Source organism: Drosophila bipectinata, chromosome XL (assembly GCF_030179905.1).
Source record: "Drosophila bipectinata strain 14024-0381.07 chromosome XL, DbipHiC1v2, whole genome shotgun sequence".
Lineage (NCBI taxonomy): Eukaryota > Metazoa > Arthropoda > Insecta > Diptera > Drosophilidae > Drosophila > Drosophila bipectinata.
The window spans coordinates 8,112,073-8,128,531 of record NC_091734.1 but is presented as its reverse complement, the minus strand read 5'-3'; the positions used below and the strand labels follow the sequence as shown (position 1 = coordinate 8,128,531).

Sequence of the window (16,459 nt, the reverse complement as noted above, 5' to 3'; positions counted from 1 at the left end):
CTGTGGCATGGATTCACCGTCATTTGCCTCATTTTAGATAATAAGAGTCACCCCTCGGCAGGAATCCTTCAAGGGGGGAATCTATTACTGCCCCCTGGGAGAGGGTATGTTTGATTTCCAATCTAATCGGAGGACATGCAAGTCACAGGGCATGCCGAGTCTCTGTGGCCGCATCCTGTTTTTCCGGTTTCAGGTCGACGCGTGTGTTTCCCGAAAACTTTTCCTGACAGCAGTCCCTCCCCCACACCCCCCTGCTGGGAACCGCAGCCTTTACCACAAAGTATTCGAAATTAGCACGCAGTCCTGGCAGACCGCACACACACATTCCTCTCCGGAACAGAAAGTTCCTCGGCCCAGGATACAAAAACCATAAAAGTGAAATTGGTGTCAGGACAGTGGGGTGGAGGGGGAGGGGGAGGGGCGCCGCAAGGATTATGACACGTTGCTGGTGCATATATTAATGCCTGTTTTCGGTGGCAGTCGCTCATGGCTGTCATTTCGTGGCAACCTCAAGTCATCTGGCGGATGTCGGGATTTGGGTGCGGGATTCGTTGGTGGTTAACCTTGGAGAGGGTGCTGTTTTTGGGGGATGAGAGTCCTGGATCTGGTCAACAATTCATTATCTCCTTAACGCCAATTAGGACTGGAAATCGTCCTGGACTGGGTCGTCCAGGCTATGGTCCTCGTCCTGCGATTAAATTCCCATCAAAAGCAATCTCCGTGGCCATTCATCAGCCTCCGAGTTGCATTTCTAATAAATTGAAATAACTTTGAGAGTCCCTCATCGCCGCAATTACCCGGGACAGAGCCATCTGGTCAGGGGGATAGCGGGGGCTGGGGATAATCAAACAGCAGGGGGGGTGTCCTTTCTAAGGATATTGAAGTGAAGGTGGGGCCTGGCTTTAGAGTGCAAGGCTCTAGTGCCTGAGTTATGCAATCCAAAGTCGTTCCCCCCCCCCCCCCCCATCCTCTTCATAAACTGTCCGGCAGGACCTCCCCCCAACTCACCCCCTCCCTGTCCCCTGGCCATGTCTCACCTGGACTGCTGCGTTCGCTTGTTTGTTAAATTGAACAATTTATTTTATTTTTTCTGCTCGCCATTTCGATGTTTGTTGCTCTCGCCTCGGCCAGGCAAGGATATCCTGCAGCTCCACAAAGGACACACTCCTTGCTCTCTCCGCCATCCTCCTTCCATCGAGTCCGTCTCGAGTGCAAGTGGCAGTGGCAGTGAAGTGCGATAGTTTAGCATTTGTTTGCCTTGCTTTTGTTGCAAATGAATGCGCTAGATTTCACTTGCATTTTATTTGCAAACAATTTTCAATGTTTTTCCTTGCGCTTTTCCATCCTGCCCCCTGCCTTCTCCTCCTGCATCCAGTATCCAGTATGCAGCATCCTGGTTCCTGGCTCCTGCTCTGCATCCTGCCCAGATATGACAGGAGCAGCTTCCCCGTCGGCCGGATATGTCCTGAACCCAATTAAAAAATAAAAAGGACATGACAAATGTTTTAAAAAGGATTCTATTCTATCACGACACATATTTATGGTATGAATCCTCGAATTTAAGGAGCTCTTGTTGCAACTCTTGCGTGATGACAATCAGCCTCGAGTCCTCGGCCATAAACATGCAATTAATAGGACCCCCTGGTGTCCTCCAGGACCTGCTCGAATCGACTCTGATTAGGCCTGCACACAATGCTAATTGTAGAGTTGATGGCGGTCATTAAGCTGCAAGTGGCTCCCCGCGGACTGGACTCTCGCCTTGCAGCCGCCCGAGGGGGGCGTGGCAGTGGCCACCATTAGCTCGAGTGCCGAGAGCTCCGCCTCTGATTTTTCACAGCCCTACCAGCGGCTAGTTGCAAGTTGCTGGTTGCAGGTTCCGTGTTGCAAGTTCCGGATGTTGTCACACCCTAGTCCGCGATTGACGACCGTCCCATAAACAGAAACAGAAATCGGCCATCAAAAGCCAGGACGAGTGGGAGCCGGCCAGTGGATCCTGCCACTTCAGCCTGATGGCCTGGTGGCAGTACCCCAGCATGCCACACTCGATTGCGACGATTGGAGAGCTCATAAAATAAATCACTCGTACGAGGCCAGGACGATCCCATTTCAATAGTTGTAATTGAAGGAGTCCTGCGCGCCATGTGGCAAGTCCCGAAATGTATTCCGTGCCAGTCCAGGACTGCCATTGTCCCCAAGGACTGGGCGCACCTCCCCAATCCCCACCGACTTGGCCTTGGCTTGGCTCTCCACTTAACCTTTTTTTTTTTACGCTTGGCTAAGGCCAGGGCTTGGCTCTGACTTTGGATTTGGGCCAGTCCTCGTCTCGGTGCTGTCTCTCCACCATCCTGTCGTCCGCGCTTCCTGCGGCTTCTTGGGAGCTCCTTCAGCGTGTTCTCGGCTTCCCACTTGGCATTCAATTGCAAGAAAAAGTCGACTGCCACCCGGCGCCACCTCACTTGCCGTCTTTCCATTTTTTTTCCCGCCGTCATCCTTCGCAGGACTCTTTGTTTTTTGCACTCCTCTCGGGCTCTTCTCCGGGCGTGTGATGTTAATTCTATGGGAAATCCATTTCCAGCATAAACGTGCCCATTGAATCGCGCTCTAGAGCCGTCAGCTGCTTGGCGCCAGACTTTTTTGCCCTCCTGCCCCTCGTCCTTCGTCCTGAAGAGCTGCCCCGAGGACGAAAAAAGTGGCCACGGAAGCGTAGCTGTTCCAAGGACCAACCTCTTCAATTGAATCATTTCAATTACAATCGAAAAACACCCAAAAACTGTTGCAACCGATCATCCGTCCGTTGGGGCGTCTTGTGGCCCAGGATCGGGCAAGGATATCTGGCGTGGCCTGACCTGGACGGGCAACTCAATTAACAGCCAGTTGGGAATTGGATTAATCGCCGGGCAGGGAGGCCGGAGGGGAAAATAGTCATAAGCATTCGATTGACATTTCGGTGGCTGGACAGCCGATTGGGTTTCTGGCCAAGATTCGATAAGCATTCGATGCCATATCGCATGTCCTCGTCACACTGCCACCCCACTGCCAGTGTCCATCTATCCGTCACACGCCCACTTTGGTCTAGCATCTGCATGCTCCAGTGCATCCTCTACCCCCATCCACCATCCCATCCAGCCAGGACTCCCGTTAAACTGTTGAGTGACTTTCAACGATTTTCGGATGCACCACCTGCGGAGGAGGAGGAGGAGGCTTGGCGGAAGCTGCCGTCTGTTCTCCCAGAGATAAACCAGTCAGCCACCTGTGCTTGGTCCTCCTGCCCCTCCTGGTGCTCTTCCTAAGCCCTCCTTTCACTCGCTCCTCCTCCTCACCTGCGCCAGCCAGCAAATCTCGAAAAACTTTGCCTCGAAAACTGTTGCACAAACACTGTCAGAAAAGGCTCTCATCCGGGGGAGTCGAAGTGTATTATTTCTAGCAGTTCTGCCTCAAGGACATGCAGGCTTCAAAGGATTTCCTCGCAGTGCTCCAGAGCCCACTTGATTTCCTCGAACCTGGGCCTGCTTATGCGGGTTCAGGCCCGGCAGGGTTCTGGGGATCGGGATTGGGATAGGGATCTGGCCTGGGCCAGGATGGCAGGATAACAGTACCCAGGCCCAGGAGGGCTGGGAGGAACTCCGAAAGAGATCTGCCAGAGTGGCGCAAAGTTAAGCAAATCGCATATTTTATTCATGTGTTCATTAGGCAGCTACAATGTGCGACCGAAAATGTTTAAAGGATGTGGCAGTAGGGGGGGAGGGGCGGTGGGGTCGAAGGACAGGTGAAGAAGCCTCCATTGGAGGATATGGAATGTGTATAGAATGTGTGTGTGTGTGAGATTGCAATTCATGAAGCTGCAAAATGGGTCGTCCTTACACACTTGCACACTCTCGGAACTTCAAAAGGGAAACCGAAAAGGATGTAGCAGGGACACATTCAGGCACCTTCTGCCAATAGAACCGGCAGGATGAGGCATCCAGCAGGAGGTGGAGGAGGAGGTGGTGCTGAGTGCATCACTATTATATAAACCAAAAAAACGGGGACACTCTGATAAAGTCACTTCGCCGACGTCCGCAGTCCGCAGTCCGCAGTCCCTCCCAGTTGCCCGCCACATCCTGTGTGTCCTTAAAGCCTGACTGCCTAGCTGCCTAGCTGCCTCTCTGACTAGCTTTGAGGACATAAATTTTTACCTAAATTATATGACGCGACATGACTCGACACTGGCACAAGTGAGCAGGAATATGGCCAAAAAAAAAAAACGCGGCTAAAAAGTGGAAAATGCCCGCCGCATAAATAAACCTCTTCATTTGGATGCAGAGTCCTGCAGCCTCATCCTCCCCTCCCCCCTCAGTCACAGGCGTGTGTTATCCTTTTTAGTTCCTTTCACGTCCTGGCGCGGTCAAATGCATTTCCATGGAAGCCGAAACCCGGAAAGCTAAAAACTGCAAACTGCAAACAAATTTTTCGGTCGCCGGTCGTGGTTTTGTGACCAAAATGGCTTCAAAGGATATGCCAGGACCTGCCTGGACCTGCCTGAAGTGAGCTCACACATTTAATTATGTCTCTGAATGGCCACATGGAGGACAATTCCCGCCACTTACCTGCCACAGTGGCCGGCTAATGAGGCCCCGCAGCTCCCAAATACCCGAAATCAGACTCCAAATCCCGATCCTGATTGGAAAATTCCAAATATCCGGCCCAAAATACCCTTCGAGGCTAAACTTAATACACTTCTAATTACAGTTTCAGAGTTACAGAGGGTTATAGGTCATCCAGAATCCAGAATCAGATCTAAATGCAACTGGACAGGCCTTATATATAGCGATAGCTTGTTCGAGTGTGGCGGTGCATAAATATCACGCATACGACAGGTGGGCCGTCCGTAATTTCATTTCATTAACATTTTCTTGTCGTTTTTGGTTTGCCGTGTCAGTTGTTGTTGTTGTTTGTGTTGTTTTTTTTGCGATTTCATAAATCGCCACACAAATGCTGTGCCGGCTGGGGTTGGCTGGCTGGCTGGACTCTGTTTGCATAAATTAAATGTTGCATTTATGCACATCAGTGCGCATTTAAAATTGTACAAATTGATTAAGAACGATTCGCATTAAAAATTTTCAAATTGGATGAGCCAGCTCGTCCTGTTCGTCCTGCCAGCAGCTCGTCCTGTTCGTCCTGTTCGTCCTGTTCGTCCTGTTTGTCCTGTTTGAGTGTTATTGTTTGCCGTTGTGTTGATAAATGATGTGAAAATCAATTAAAATAAATTTCAGGCCTTCCAGGTTTGAAGAAGATCCTTCTCCTCCGCTGAAGCAGGTGCCCATTAAAGCCTTATACACCTTTTAACTAATAATCCAAACAATCCAAAATCAAAATAACTGCAAAAATAATCATTTGAAGAGGTTAGAAGCCTCCCCGCCATCTTTAATTCAGCGAACCATTTCCATTTTAATTGCATAATGCGTCGTGTTGCAGGGGCTTTCCGGCCATCATGTCCTTTGTCAGGACATTCAGTAAGCGCATTACCAGTGAGAGAAAGAGAGAGAGAGAGATAGATTCACAAAATGGCAAAAATGTGCAACAAAATGTCGGATGGCTGACAAAGATGCTTTGCCGCCCAGGACCAGACCCAGACCCAGGACCAGGCTGGTGATTATTTATGCATATTGTCCGGATTTGCATATGGCGAATGTCGAACACCGGATTGGAATAGGTGGGGGCGGGGGTGGTTAGGGGGGCGTGTCAGGGTGTCACGGTTGACACAGTGTGGCAGTTTTGTGCTGTGTTGCATGTTTTTAGGCGCTCCAAGCTCCAAGCTCCATGCTCCACGCTCCTCCACGCTCCTCCACGTTCAACGTGCTGCATATTCATTAATAATAAACCAAATTACCTATATTCCGGGCTCTCTGTCCCCGTTGCTCCGCCAGTGTGTCCTATTTATTGTATCCTTACCGCTTAGCCACACCGCCCCCTGCGCCACACCTCACCACTTCAGAGGATATTCCGTGATTTTCTGATCCTTGTCAGAGCCCCACACCCTCTTTGTAGTTTTTATCCCCACTTTGCCGCCTGCCCAATGCAATTTAATTATGCAGCACTCTTGGAGAATGGAGAGGGGAGGGAGGAGGGGGAGAAGGAGGTCATAGGTCACCCCCCCCCTCCGTACTACAGGGGGTGTACCATACATAATATGCATGCTCACGCAGCACATTTGGGAGCAGTTCGAGTTGTTACAGGAAGAGTCCTACTCCTGTCGCGTTTTTTAATCTTTTGCCTCCCAGCGGAAGTCCCAGGACACTGCCGCAAGGATAACAAATCAACGTATACTTTCAGTATTTAAATACTAGATAAATACCAAATACTAAAGTATTAGAATATCATTTCTGTAATAACTCTTCCACTTTAATCATCACTTGCTGCCTTTATTGAATTAATTTCTTTGGCAGGACCCCAAGGACACTGTGGCCCAACAGTCCTGCGTCCCTGCCACCTGTTGTTGTTGCTGCCACCCCCTCCGCCACTCCCACCCGCCCCAGTTGTGCATTGTTTTGCATATTTCGTCCATGTTCGACACGAAAAGGGACATGCCGTGTCACTTTTTTGCGCTTATGTGGGCCAATACAGCCACGCCTCCTCCTCCTCCACCTGGCCCTCCTCCTGCCCCCCGCTCAAGATGTCCATTAGCGGCCATCGGGATTTGCATACGAGTGTGCCGGCGTGTGTGTTTGGCTTTTACTTTCACATTAATTGGCCGAAAAGCCGAGGACCGGGGACCGGGGCCCGGAGAGTGGACCAGCATTTAACGCGCGTTTCGCGTGAAAGTGCCACGTGGCCCCCCCTGGCCTCGGCCCCCTCCCTCAGGAGTGACCACAACGGGGCTCTAATTCCAGGTAAACAGTAAACGGTTCTGTTCCACTTCCACGCTTTCAGGCTTTCAGGCTTTCGGGCTTTCGGGCTTTCAGGCTTCCGGTGCAATGACCCCAACAGCAAGGCTAGAGAACCCCAGTGGTCCTCCTGAAGGACTCGGACGGGATGATTAGCCCCGTGACGGACCAGCCACACTCCACCATGATCTGGGTGAATCCACAACCAGTTACCAGCTGGGCTTCCAAAGAGACTTTCAAGAGTGACTTCCTCTTATTGTTTTCCCCGATTTTGGCATAAATCTGCGACTGCGTGGGAGCTATCCACTTTTAGTTTCCAAGAGTAGGTTCCCACCTCCAAGTCACCTAGCTCCAACTAACCTCCCACTCACCCAACCCGGAAGACACTTGATAGAAATCTTTGTTTTCGTTTCGGGAAATGCTTAAATTATGTTGTTGGAGCGACGATGTGCTCGACTGGGCCTGGGAATCGTCAACGGGAAGAACTGTCTGGGAGAATTGTTTGCGAATCTGCAGGGCGAATGAAGTGCAGCGATTTGCATACTCCAGAGGAGGGTTGAGGTTGAGAGAACCCGCAATGAGACTCAAGGTTCGAGATTCAAAAGTGAAATGTCTCACTAAAGTAGAGTAGAACCTGATTATACAGAATTTCAAATATATTCTTGGAGGAATAAAGGATTGGGGTCCACCGCCCCCTCGTGGCAGGAAACAGGCAGCAGGCAGAAGGCAAAGTCCCCGGGGACAGGTCCGCCTGTCATTCTTGAGCTCTTGCCGCTGCCATAACAGTTATCCTTTCGGGCTGCCTGCCAGCTCCCTGCTAGGTCCTGCTCCTTCTCCAGCTCCTTCTCCTGCTCCTTCTCCTGCTCCTTGTTGTGTTTTGTTCCCAAAACGTGTGCGCATAAATATTTAAATGCCGAAAAGTCACGTCTTGAATAATTGTTTAACTTGGAGGCGCCACCCTTTGATGGCCCGGCTGCTATTTTAGGAACTTTTTCCCACTAAGTGCAGCTGTTACAGTCCCCCACTCCTGCCCCTGCTCCTGCCCCTGCCTCGCGGGCTTAAGGATTCATTATTATGAACGCAAATTACTCAAACTCCTTACAATTAGGTGGTGCGTGTGTGCAGCTAGCAGCCAGCCTGTGCATGTGTGTGCAATGTGTGTGGGCATGTGTGTTGCTGTTAATTTTCATATTAAATCCGTTAAAATGTGCAAATACCCAGCAGGCACTCGAGGAGCACGGCCACTGGGCTAGCGACGGCAGCGTGAGAGCTCTGAAAAGCCTCTCAGCCGAAGGACATACACAGTGCCCTCATACCGATAGTTAGGCTCTCCTCTCTAGGAGATCCAAGGCAGAGGACCAGGACGAGGCGCGTGCCACCGCCGAGTGGGGAATTTCAATAAACGAGCATCGTGTAAAGTAAAGTTATTAAAGGTACTTACACATCCGACCGCCATCCGGCAGGTCGACACCCACGGCCGTAGTTACGACTTATTCCGGCAACTACTCCCCTATCCGGGTAGTCTCCCGCCTACATTATGCATATTACTTTTCGGGAACCCTGTCAGGATACCCAATCGTCTGGCTCGAGGCGGGCGGCAGGAGCAGGCCTTTCCGTCCTCATTAGTTGCCTTCATAATTGGGATCGTCTTACTCGAAATCCTCCAATTCCAAGACCAGGATAAGCTTTAAAGAGCCACGGCTTGAAGTCCAGTTGCCAGGACGCAGCCAGAACCTTCGGATAATTGTCAATTAGGTGCCTGTTCCGGTGGCAGTTTGGTCCGAAAGGAGCATGTGCCGGTTGCACTTTGACAGGAGCAGCTGCTGAAGGCGAAAATAAAATAATAATGGCAGCAAAGGAGCAGGGATGGTCACAACATTGTGGCGGGTGCACCGAATTGTTAATAACTGGCAACTGGCACGTGCTCACCTGCAGCTAGAACGGCTTGTTCCTGTTCCTGCTCCACCTGCATGGAAGCCCTGCCACAAGCCCACAAATTAGTGGCACATTTCGGGAGCTCAACTATGTGCCAGAGTGTCTACGGAGGGAAACACACATGCAGCAAAGTTGCAGAGCAACATTAACTGCCTGGCTAGCCTGACATCCTTAAAGTGGCCAGGATTCGGACTCGCCACTGACCAACACAATAGGATGTCAAGGATGGCATTTTTCCAGCCACTCCACTAATGGCCTTTTAATGTAAAGGCCAACTCTGAATATTGCGTCGTTGCGGCCTCAGCCATAATTGCCGGCAGAGGCCGGAGAAAGGACACTTGTCCGGCTTCGCCTCGGGGCTGTCTTGGCCAAATATGGCCAACTGCACTGCTTCGAACAATGTTTTTCAATGCAAATGGAAATATGTATTTTCGGATTAATTGAAAATCAACAAGACGTGGTAATGACATCGAAAAACTACACACGATTGTGTCTCTTTTTTCACCGCAAGGAGCTGTCAAGGACACAGAACTGCCGGAAAAGGACCACCCCGAATCGATATCCAGCCCGGGGCCAGGTTCGCCAAAGCTCATTACAAACAATAAACAAATATCGGCCCCGGAATAACAATACGAAAGCGATCCGATTGCAGTAAAAACATGAAAAGTGTACAGAAAACAGGGCAGCACAGGTGGTCTTTAATGCCCCAACTTACCCAGGCCATGGTGGCTTTCCAGTTGACTTTCATGGTTCTCCGGATTAGAGGTGGCAGTTGCATTATTTTCGCATCAGAGACAGAACTAATTTGGTTCTTGCTGTCAACCGTGGCAGGTTTTGGTCCTGCGAGACAACCCGAGTACCAGGCCAGGCCCCGTCAAAGGGCGTCAATTGACGGCCAGTGGTCATCATTATCAGCAATCCTTTCCCGCGCCAATCACACATTTTATGGGCTTTGATTGCTTTTGACACTTATTGATTTATTTGGCCAGGACATGCCGTGTGTCCTGTGTATCCTGTGTGTCTGTGCGTGTGAGGATGGGTGGCTGTACACCACACCTGTATGCCTCGATGTAAATATTTATAAATTGCTGATATGCAATTAAAAATTACAGCAACAAACTGGCATCGACAGCAGCCCTGACAGCTGCCTCAGGTGCGCACACCTCTCGCCCTCGCCCTCGCCCTCCACACATATCCTGCGTGCATACATATATCCCTGTATATCCTTGTGTGTATAATAAAAGTCCGCATCTGTATTCCCGGGGCCTTATTAAGCTCATTCGCAGCTCTTTAAAATGCAAATGCAAGAATGCCAACGACACCCTGGCCCAGGTTCAGGTTCAGGACCAGGTCCAGGACTCGCGGATTGAATGTATTGTCCTGCGAACGCTCCGTCGCCCACTTGTAATTACCCAAATAAACGTTGAGTCCTCCCTCCCCCACGCCCCCTTACTGTGAGTAAATATTAAGAAAGTCAATATTGCTCCTGCGAGTTTAATAATTCAGACATTACGGAGGCGACCCGCAGATTCCTGAGTAAACAGGGCCAGACTAGCCGTAGTAGGTGGTGCGGAGCAGGGCGAAGAACTGGTAGGACATGCTGATGACCTTCATGAAGGTGTTGAAGGAGATGGGCGGGAAGGTGGGCGGCCGGATGGAGGCAGGCTTCTGGCTTCGCATTATGATGTACTGCAGGATGCGCTTGTACTTGCTGCTGCAGGGCAGCCAGTTCTGGTTGAAGGCGGCATGCCCGATGCGGGAGCTCTGCAGAGAGCTGGTTAGTGGGACTGAAGGACTGAAGCTATCCTGAGAACTCACCGAGGAGATCATTTCGTCACCGTAGTAGCACACCACGAAGACCTGCACCAGCGAGGCCGAGAAGAAGATGAAGTACAGCACAATGTCCTCCACGTTGGAGGCCGTGATCTGGAAACCCGCAAAGCAGATCACCAGGGAGGCGGCGATAAAGTTCCACAGAATGAGGAAGCTAAAGATGCTGTTCACCTCCTCGCTGAGACTGCAAGAGCACAGGCATTAGAGGCCTACAGGGACTAAGACTACTTACTCTAGGGCCCGGGCGTGGTAGACGACCAGGTCGTGCAGGTACTTGATGTTCTCCTCATCGGAGTGCTCCCCCCCGTCGTAGGCCTCCAGGCAGTCGGCCATGTAGCTGAAGTGCATCGTCAGCTGGGTGATGGTGGTGATCAGGAGGAGGTCCACGCACACGTACGACACCCCGGCCACGTAGGCGCAGTGGGCGAGGCCCCAGTAGGAGAACCAGTAGACGGTCAGATCCGTCTCGGCGTCGTACGGGAACTGGATGTGAAAGCCGTAGTTGCGCTCAAAGATCTCGGAGCCCATGAAGTAGTACTTGATGGTCGACTTGATGGCCGGGTAGAAGCTGAACGAGGAGGTGTACGTCATGCAGAGGATCGTGAAGAGGGTCATCACGCTGTTCATGTGCTTCTGGTAGTAGGAGACGTTGTAGGCGCGCTGCTGTTCCGGCTCCGTGGGGAAGATCGCCTTGAGGTCGTCCAGTAGCCGGACCAGCCGCTTTCGGTTCACCGTCAGCCCGAACTGCTTGAAGTCGGCCATGAAGCTGAAGCCGATGCAGGGCGCCACGGCGGTGGCCTCCAGCAGGGTCGTCGTCGAGGTAATATGCACGATGAAGTAGGCGATCTCCCCCACCACGTACGCGTTAAAGTTGAGGAACCCCAGCACCAAGTACAGCCGCAGCAGATAGCGCCGAATCAGGTTCGGGTCCCGGTCCGAGTAAAGGTCCTCGCCGATGGTCTTGTAGAAGGCCATTGGGAAGCGGGTGAGGTCCTCGAAGGTCCTCACCTCGCGCTTCTCCTTCCGACGACGGAACAGCATGGTTGTCTCCCAACTTTGGTGTCCGATCTCTCTGGGGTCGCGGCCTTTTATAGCTGCCGGTGCCCTGAGGGCCCTAAAATTCTTATGAGCCTCCAGCGCTGACCTCATAATTACTTAACGGGCTTTGGGATAATTGCCGACACCTGCCCTCGAGGACCTCCTGAAATATTCAGGTCACCAGGAATTCGCGCAATCGGGCAAAGGACACACCAGGCTTTAAAGCTGTCGGTAGAGCTCTGAAAACATTATTGATTGAGGGCACTCCAATCCCTGTCTATATCTCGGGCAGTTCCTATCCCATCCTCAAGCGGAATATCTCAAAGTTTGTATCCTATCCAACCACTTTTCAGTTGAGGTCCTTGAAAGTTCGGTTTGAAGGCCATCTAGGCTGAGGTTTTGAGCCTCTCAGACTCAGGGTCTAGGCTCCTACGAAACGAATTCAATTAAACGCAAAAGGATTCTTCGAAGCCAGGACCTTCGACATCAAAGACGAGCTCGCAAATGAAGTGGAAAATGTAAGTGGCGTCGGGAGGAGGAGTAGGAGGTCCTTGAGCCAGTTAGTTACTCCCATGATTTGCCTGCCAGCTGGCTGTGACGAATGCGGTTTCCATAACTCCATGGCCCAGGCCCCCAGTCGCCCCGCATCCGCTCCCATTCAGAATTCAGCATTTGGCATTCGGCATTTGGAAGTTCAAAAGGTACTCGGACCGCAGAATGCTTCAATTATGCATTAGGAATGTCGGCGTCGAGAGCTCTACACCCCGCACACCACTTTCAATGGAATATGTGGGACCTTCTGGCCTTTTATGAGCACACATTAATGTATGTGGGAGTTTCTGAATTCGCAGGATGCAGGATGAATGCAGCCTGTGTTGGCATAGTTGCCCCAAAGAAGCTTGAAGGGTGGAGGGCGGAGTATGGAGTACGAAGGGATTGTGATTTTGACTCCCAGTTTGATTTTGGGAAGCAAACAATGCTTCGAATATGATTTTCTGAGCTGTGGATTCCGGCAACCAGGGGCAACCAGGGGGCAATCATGAGGGAAACTTAAAGCAGGGACTGCCGAGCTATTTGAATCCTTTAAACGGCTGGGAACGGCCCTTTGAATTCCGGATCACGGACATGGAAAATATTAATTCAATGATTTGTTTACCTTCTGCCTAGTTTGCGGTTGAAGTTTCGCAATTAAATGCTGCATAAATTACATGCCGGCGAGCAGAATTTGGACTTCCAGATCCACAATGCTGCAGTGTCCTGCGGTCGAAAGTTTCCAGACTTGCGGTCGCCGGCCAGGACACTTTCTAACTCTCTCTCGAGTTTTGCAAAAAAATAACAGCCATCCAGGATAGTTGTCATGGGCATGTGTATCCTGGGCAAACAATTACTGCCAAGATATCACTGCTCATTGGGCTAATAATTGCGTTAAATATTTGCACATGCAAATTCAAAGCGCCATCCTGCCCCGTCCTAGTCCTGCGACAGGTCCTGCCAGCTCTGGGCATGGAATTAAAATGAAATGAGTCAATTATTAATGCAAATTAATTGTGTTGCCATTTGCGCAAACACATCAGATATCTGGTCCCTGGACCACAGTGATTCGAGGTATATTCTATCCAGTCCGAGGTATATATAACTATCTGGTTTTTATCCCAAAATGGAGCTCCTTTTTTTCCTCTTTTCGGCTTGGAATTCTTTCTAATGAGCTGGAAACAATGATGGGTGACCGTGGGTGCTCCTTTCCTGCAGCCTGCATTTCACAGTTCACATTTCACATTTTGCATTTTGCATAATGATAAAATAATAAGAGCTGGTCAAGTGTGTGATTAGTAGTCGGAATAACATGTGTAAGCAATGGATTACAATTTAATTTGCAATAAATGGATCACAGAGCACGTGACAGGACGAGTTACTACTGCTCCAGTGGCCGCCATTCTTTATCCAAAACCTGGCCCGGAGCGAGACCAATTGGCAGAAACCCGTGGGCTGCCTTGTTCCAAACCTATCCAAACCTGCCCCCAATGCCCCAAATTTCTATTACAATTTTTGGTGCAATTTTTTTGTTGTTTGGCCTCCCAGGACGAGGATGAGGACGAGGGCCATCAAAGGCCAGAGGCGGGCAATGAATTGTGCGTATGTGTGCCAGGTTTTCCAAATAGATGTGTTTGCTCCCAGCTCCGGTCCGGTCCGATCCGGTCCGGCATACCCCTTTGCTTTCATTTTCCATTTTCCGGAGCGCTTTCTCCTCCTCCTCCTCTGGGCGGAAGGGTATTTTGGGTCATCGAACTTCCCTCGAATTCTGGCTTAAATTCCATCATTTGTTTGGTCTAAACTTTACCTGAAATCTTATGGATTTTGGTACTTGAAGGTAGACATTCCTTGAGTTGCTGCAGAGCATCCACCATTCGCCTCCAGCATCCCCGACCCAAGCAGCTTTGTTCTTTCGGGCGTTTTTTTTTTCCTATTTGTTGGCATAATATTCAAATTGGTTGGCCGGGCAAAGAAATGCAAACTCAAAGAGGTCCTTTCTGCCTTCACCTGATGCACATTTCATCTTTTTTTTTTTTGGCCCGGCATACCCTTGGGTTGGATTCGGTTGGGCCAGAGCTCGAGGAGCTCTGCTTCCGACACTTTCCACATTGTTAGGAGGGCCGGGTGGCGCTCCAAGGATTCTGGGTTCTGGGTATCAGCCTTTGACAGCAAAAAGGTAGAGAGAGAAAGAGAAATCTGGCCAGGAAGCGTAAGGAAAACCATTAAATGCTCGATTTGACTCGGGCAGGTGGGAACCGGAGAACAGGACGAAAGAATGTAGAAAGGGCTTAATTGCTCTGGAGAATTTCGTCAGAGAATCGAATACGTTTGGATGGTGAGCCATGTCCTAGTATTCCTCTGAAGGAAGCAATAGTATGATTACTCTTCGCAGGCCAACACACCAAGGCTACTCAATGCCAGGGGCGTGACCAGGGGTCAAGTGGCGCCACCTACGGCGGGGTAGGTAGGAGAAACGTTTCTTGCATTTTATTGTCCACCAGAAGCGGCGGACATCGTCCATTGATTGCCATTTGATTCGTCGAGTGTGTGGGCGGTGCCCGCAAGCCGGAAGGGGCGTACGGGGCGTGGCAGACAGAGCTGCCAACTTGAAGCGGCCAAGTCAAAGTTTCGGCCACATTTTCTCCTCCTCCATCCCCCTGCCTGGCTTAACCCTTGTTGGGCAGGCTACATATATCCTTGCATTGTCCTTATCTCTCGGCTTGTATCCTGGGCCTTGGTTGAATTCATCTGCGGGGCTGTCATGGGTTAAGTAACTGCTCTGCGGCCGCAAACGCTCCGAGTCAAAGGAGCTGGAGGAGCTCTGGCCAGCACTTGCATATTTGTTAGAGTCACCACAGCCCGGCTCGGGGGGGGAGGACGAGGTCCTGGGCCTGAAAGCAGCCAGCCACCGACCACATAGCTTATGCAGACGATACCGAGACGGGGCCGGACCTGGGAACTTTGGGTGCCAGGATACGGGTTCCAGGTGCAGGGCAGGCGGCAGGCAGCAGGCAGCAGTCGGCATTCGGCAGACAAAAGCACGCAAAAACTTTGTTGCAAAACACTTAGCAGCACACACACACACACACACGCAGGGCACCGACACAGACACGGAAGTGGGCGACACAGGCGGCAAGGATTTCAAAAGCTGGTTCCCTGTTCTGACCAGCCCTGCCCTGCCGCCATCTTGATTGCGACGCCCTGGTCGCCTCACTTCCGCATGTTAAATGCGCGCCGCCACACATTTCTCATTTGGGAGGAGCCTGAAGGGGGAGGGGGGCGGATGGGGGATGGGGCTGGGGTGTGCGTGTGTTGTGCATTGTCTGGTTAGTCCTTTCCGCATATATTTGAAAATAAAGTTACGACAAGTTGCACTCAATTTTCAGCATTTACTGTCAGCGCAGAGGCACGCCAGCCATGCAGCCATCCAGCCATCCAGTCGGTTGGGAGAAGTGCTCCCACGAGGCGAAAAGGAGGAGGCGGTGGAGGAGGTGGTGGGGTAAGAAGGAGTACAATAAAATGCCGCAGGACGAGAGCTACGTTGCAGCTACGAAAATATTTAGTGAAAAAGTGAAATTGGCGATAAATAAAACATCATGTTTTCCAAAATGAAGGAAGCCAGGAAGGAGCATAAAAGTAGGCAACAAAAGAAGGTCCTTTGTTTAAAAGGTAAAGTCGTTTAAGGAAAATAATTATATTTATTATAATTAAATTATATTTTCATCAAATTCGGAGATTGGAGCATCCTCAGCATGGCAATCCCATAGACCCCCAGGAAAAATGCGAAAATCCACAAAATCGCAAATATGGGCCTCTTTCGAAGGCTCTATCTTCTTTAATATCCTTCTGATCTTTAAGAGGGATACCTTATTGGAATCGTGGATCGATTCTCTATAAAACTGCATTCAAATCTGGGGTTCTAATTTTTTTTCGATTTTTTTCCGATTTTTCTGATGGACCCCCTTGAAAAATGGGGAAATCCACAAAATCGCCAATATGGCCTCTTTCGAAGGCTCTATCTTCATTAATATCCATCCGATCCTTAAACGGGATACCTTATTGGAATCGTGGATCGGTTCTCTATAAAACTGCATTCAAATCTGGGAGGCTTATTTTTTTTCGATTTTTTTCCGATTTTTCTGCTGGACCCCCTTGAAAAATGGTGAAATCCACAAAATCGCATATATGACCTCTTTCGAAGGCTCTATCTTCATTAATATCCATCCGATCCTTAAACGGGATACCTCATTGGAACGGTG

The 16,459-nt window shown here is 50.4% G+C and overlaps 1 protein-coding gene across 1 annotated transcript; it reads right to left on the bottom strand.

Moving 5' to 3' along the window:
- Positions 1–10,349: 10,349 nt before the first annotated feature.
- On the bottom strand, positions 10,350–11,672 carry Or92a (Odorant receptor 92a). The gene is made up of 3 exons (XM_017235919.2): positions 10,864–11,672; positions 10,617–10,815; positions 10,350–10,562 (listed from the first exon to the last, which is right to left on the bottom strand). The coding sequence occupies exons 1-3, from the start codon at positions 11,670–11,672 to the stop codon at positions 10,350–10,352; spliced, it is 1,221 nt and encodes a 406-aa protein (XP_017091408.1).
- Positions 11,673–16,459: the final 4,787 nt, after the last annotated feature.

What these genes read in the sequence shown, in the direction of transcription:
- Or92a (XM_017235919.2), bottom strand. Translation starts at nt 11,672, where the DNA reads ATGCTGTTCCGTCGTCGGAAGGAGAAGCGCGAGGTGAGGACCTTCGAG. An exon ending in TACCACGCCCGGGCCCTAGA is followed by an intron (nt 10,816 to 10,863) that starts GTAAGTAGTCTT and finishes GTGCTCTTGCAG; the next exon opens with TCTCAGCGAGGAGGTGAACA. An exon ending in GTGACGAAATGATCTCCTCG is followed by an intron (nt 10,563 to 10,616) that starts GTGAGTTCTCAG and finishes AGCTCTCTGCAG; the next exon opens with AGCTCCCGCATCGGGCATGC.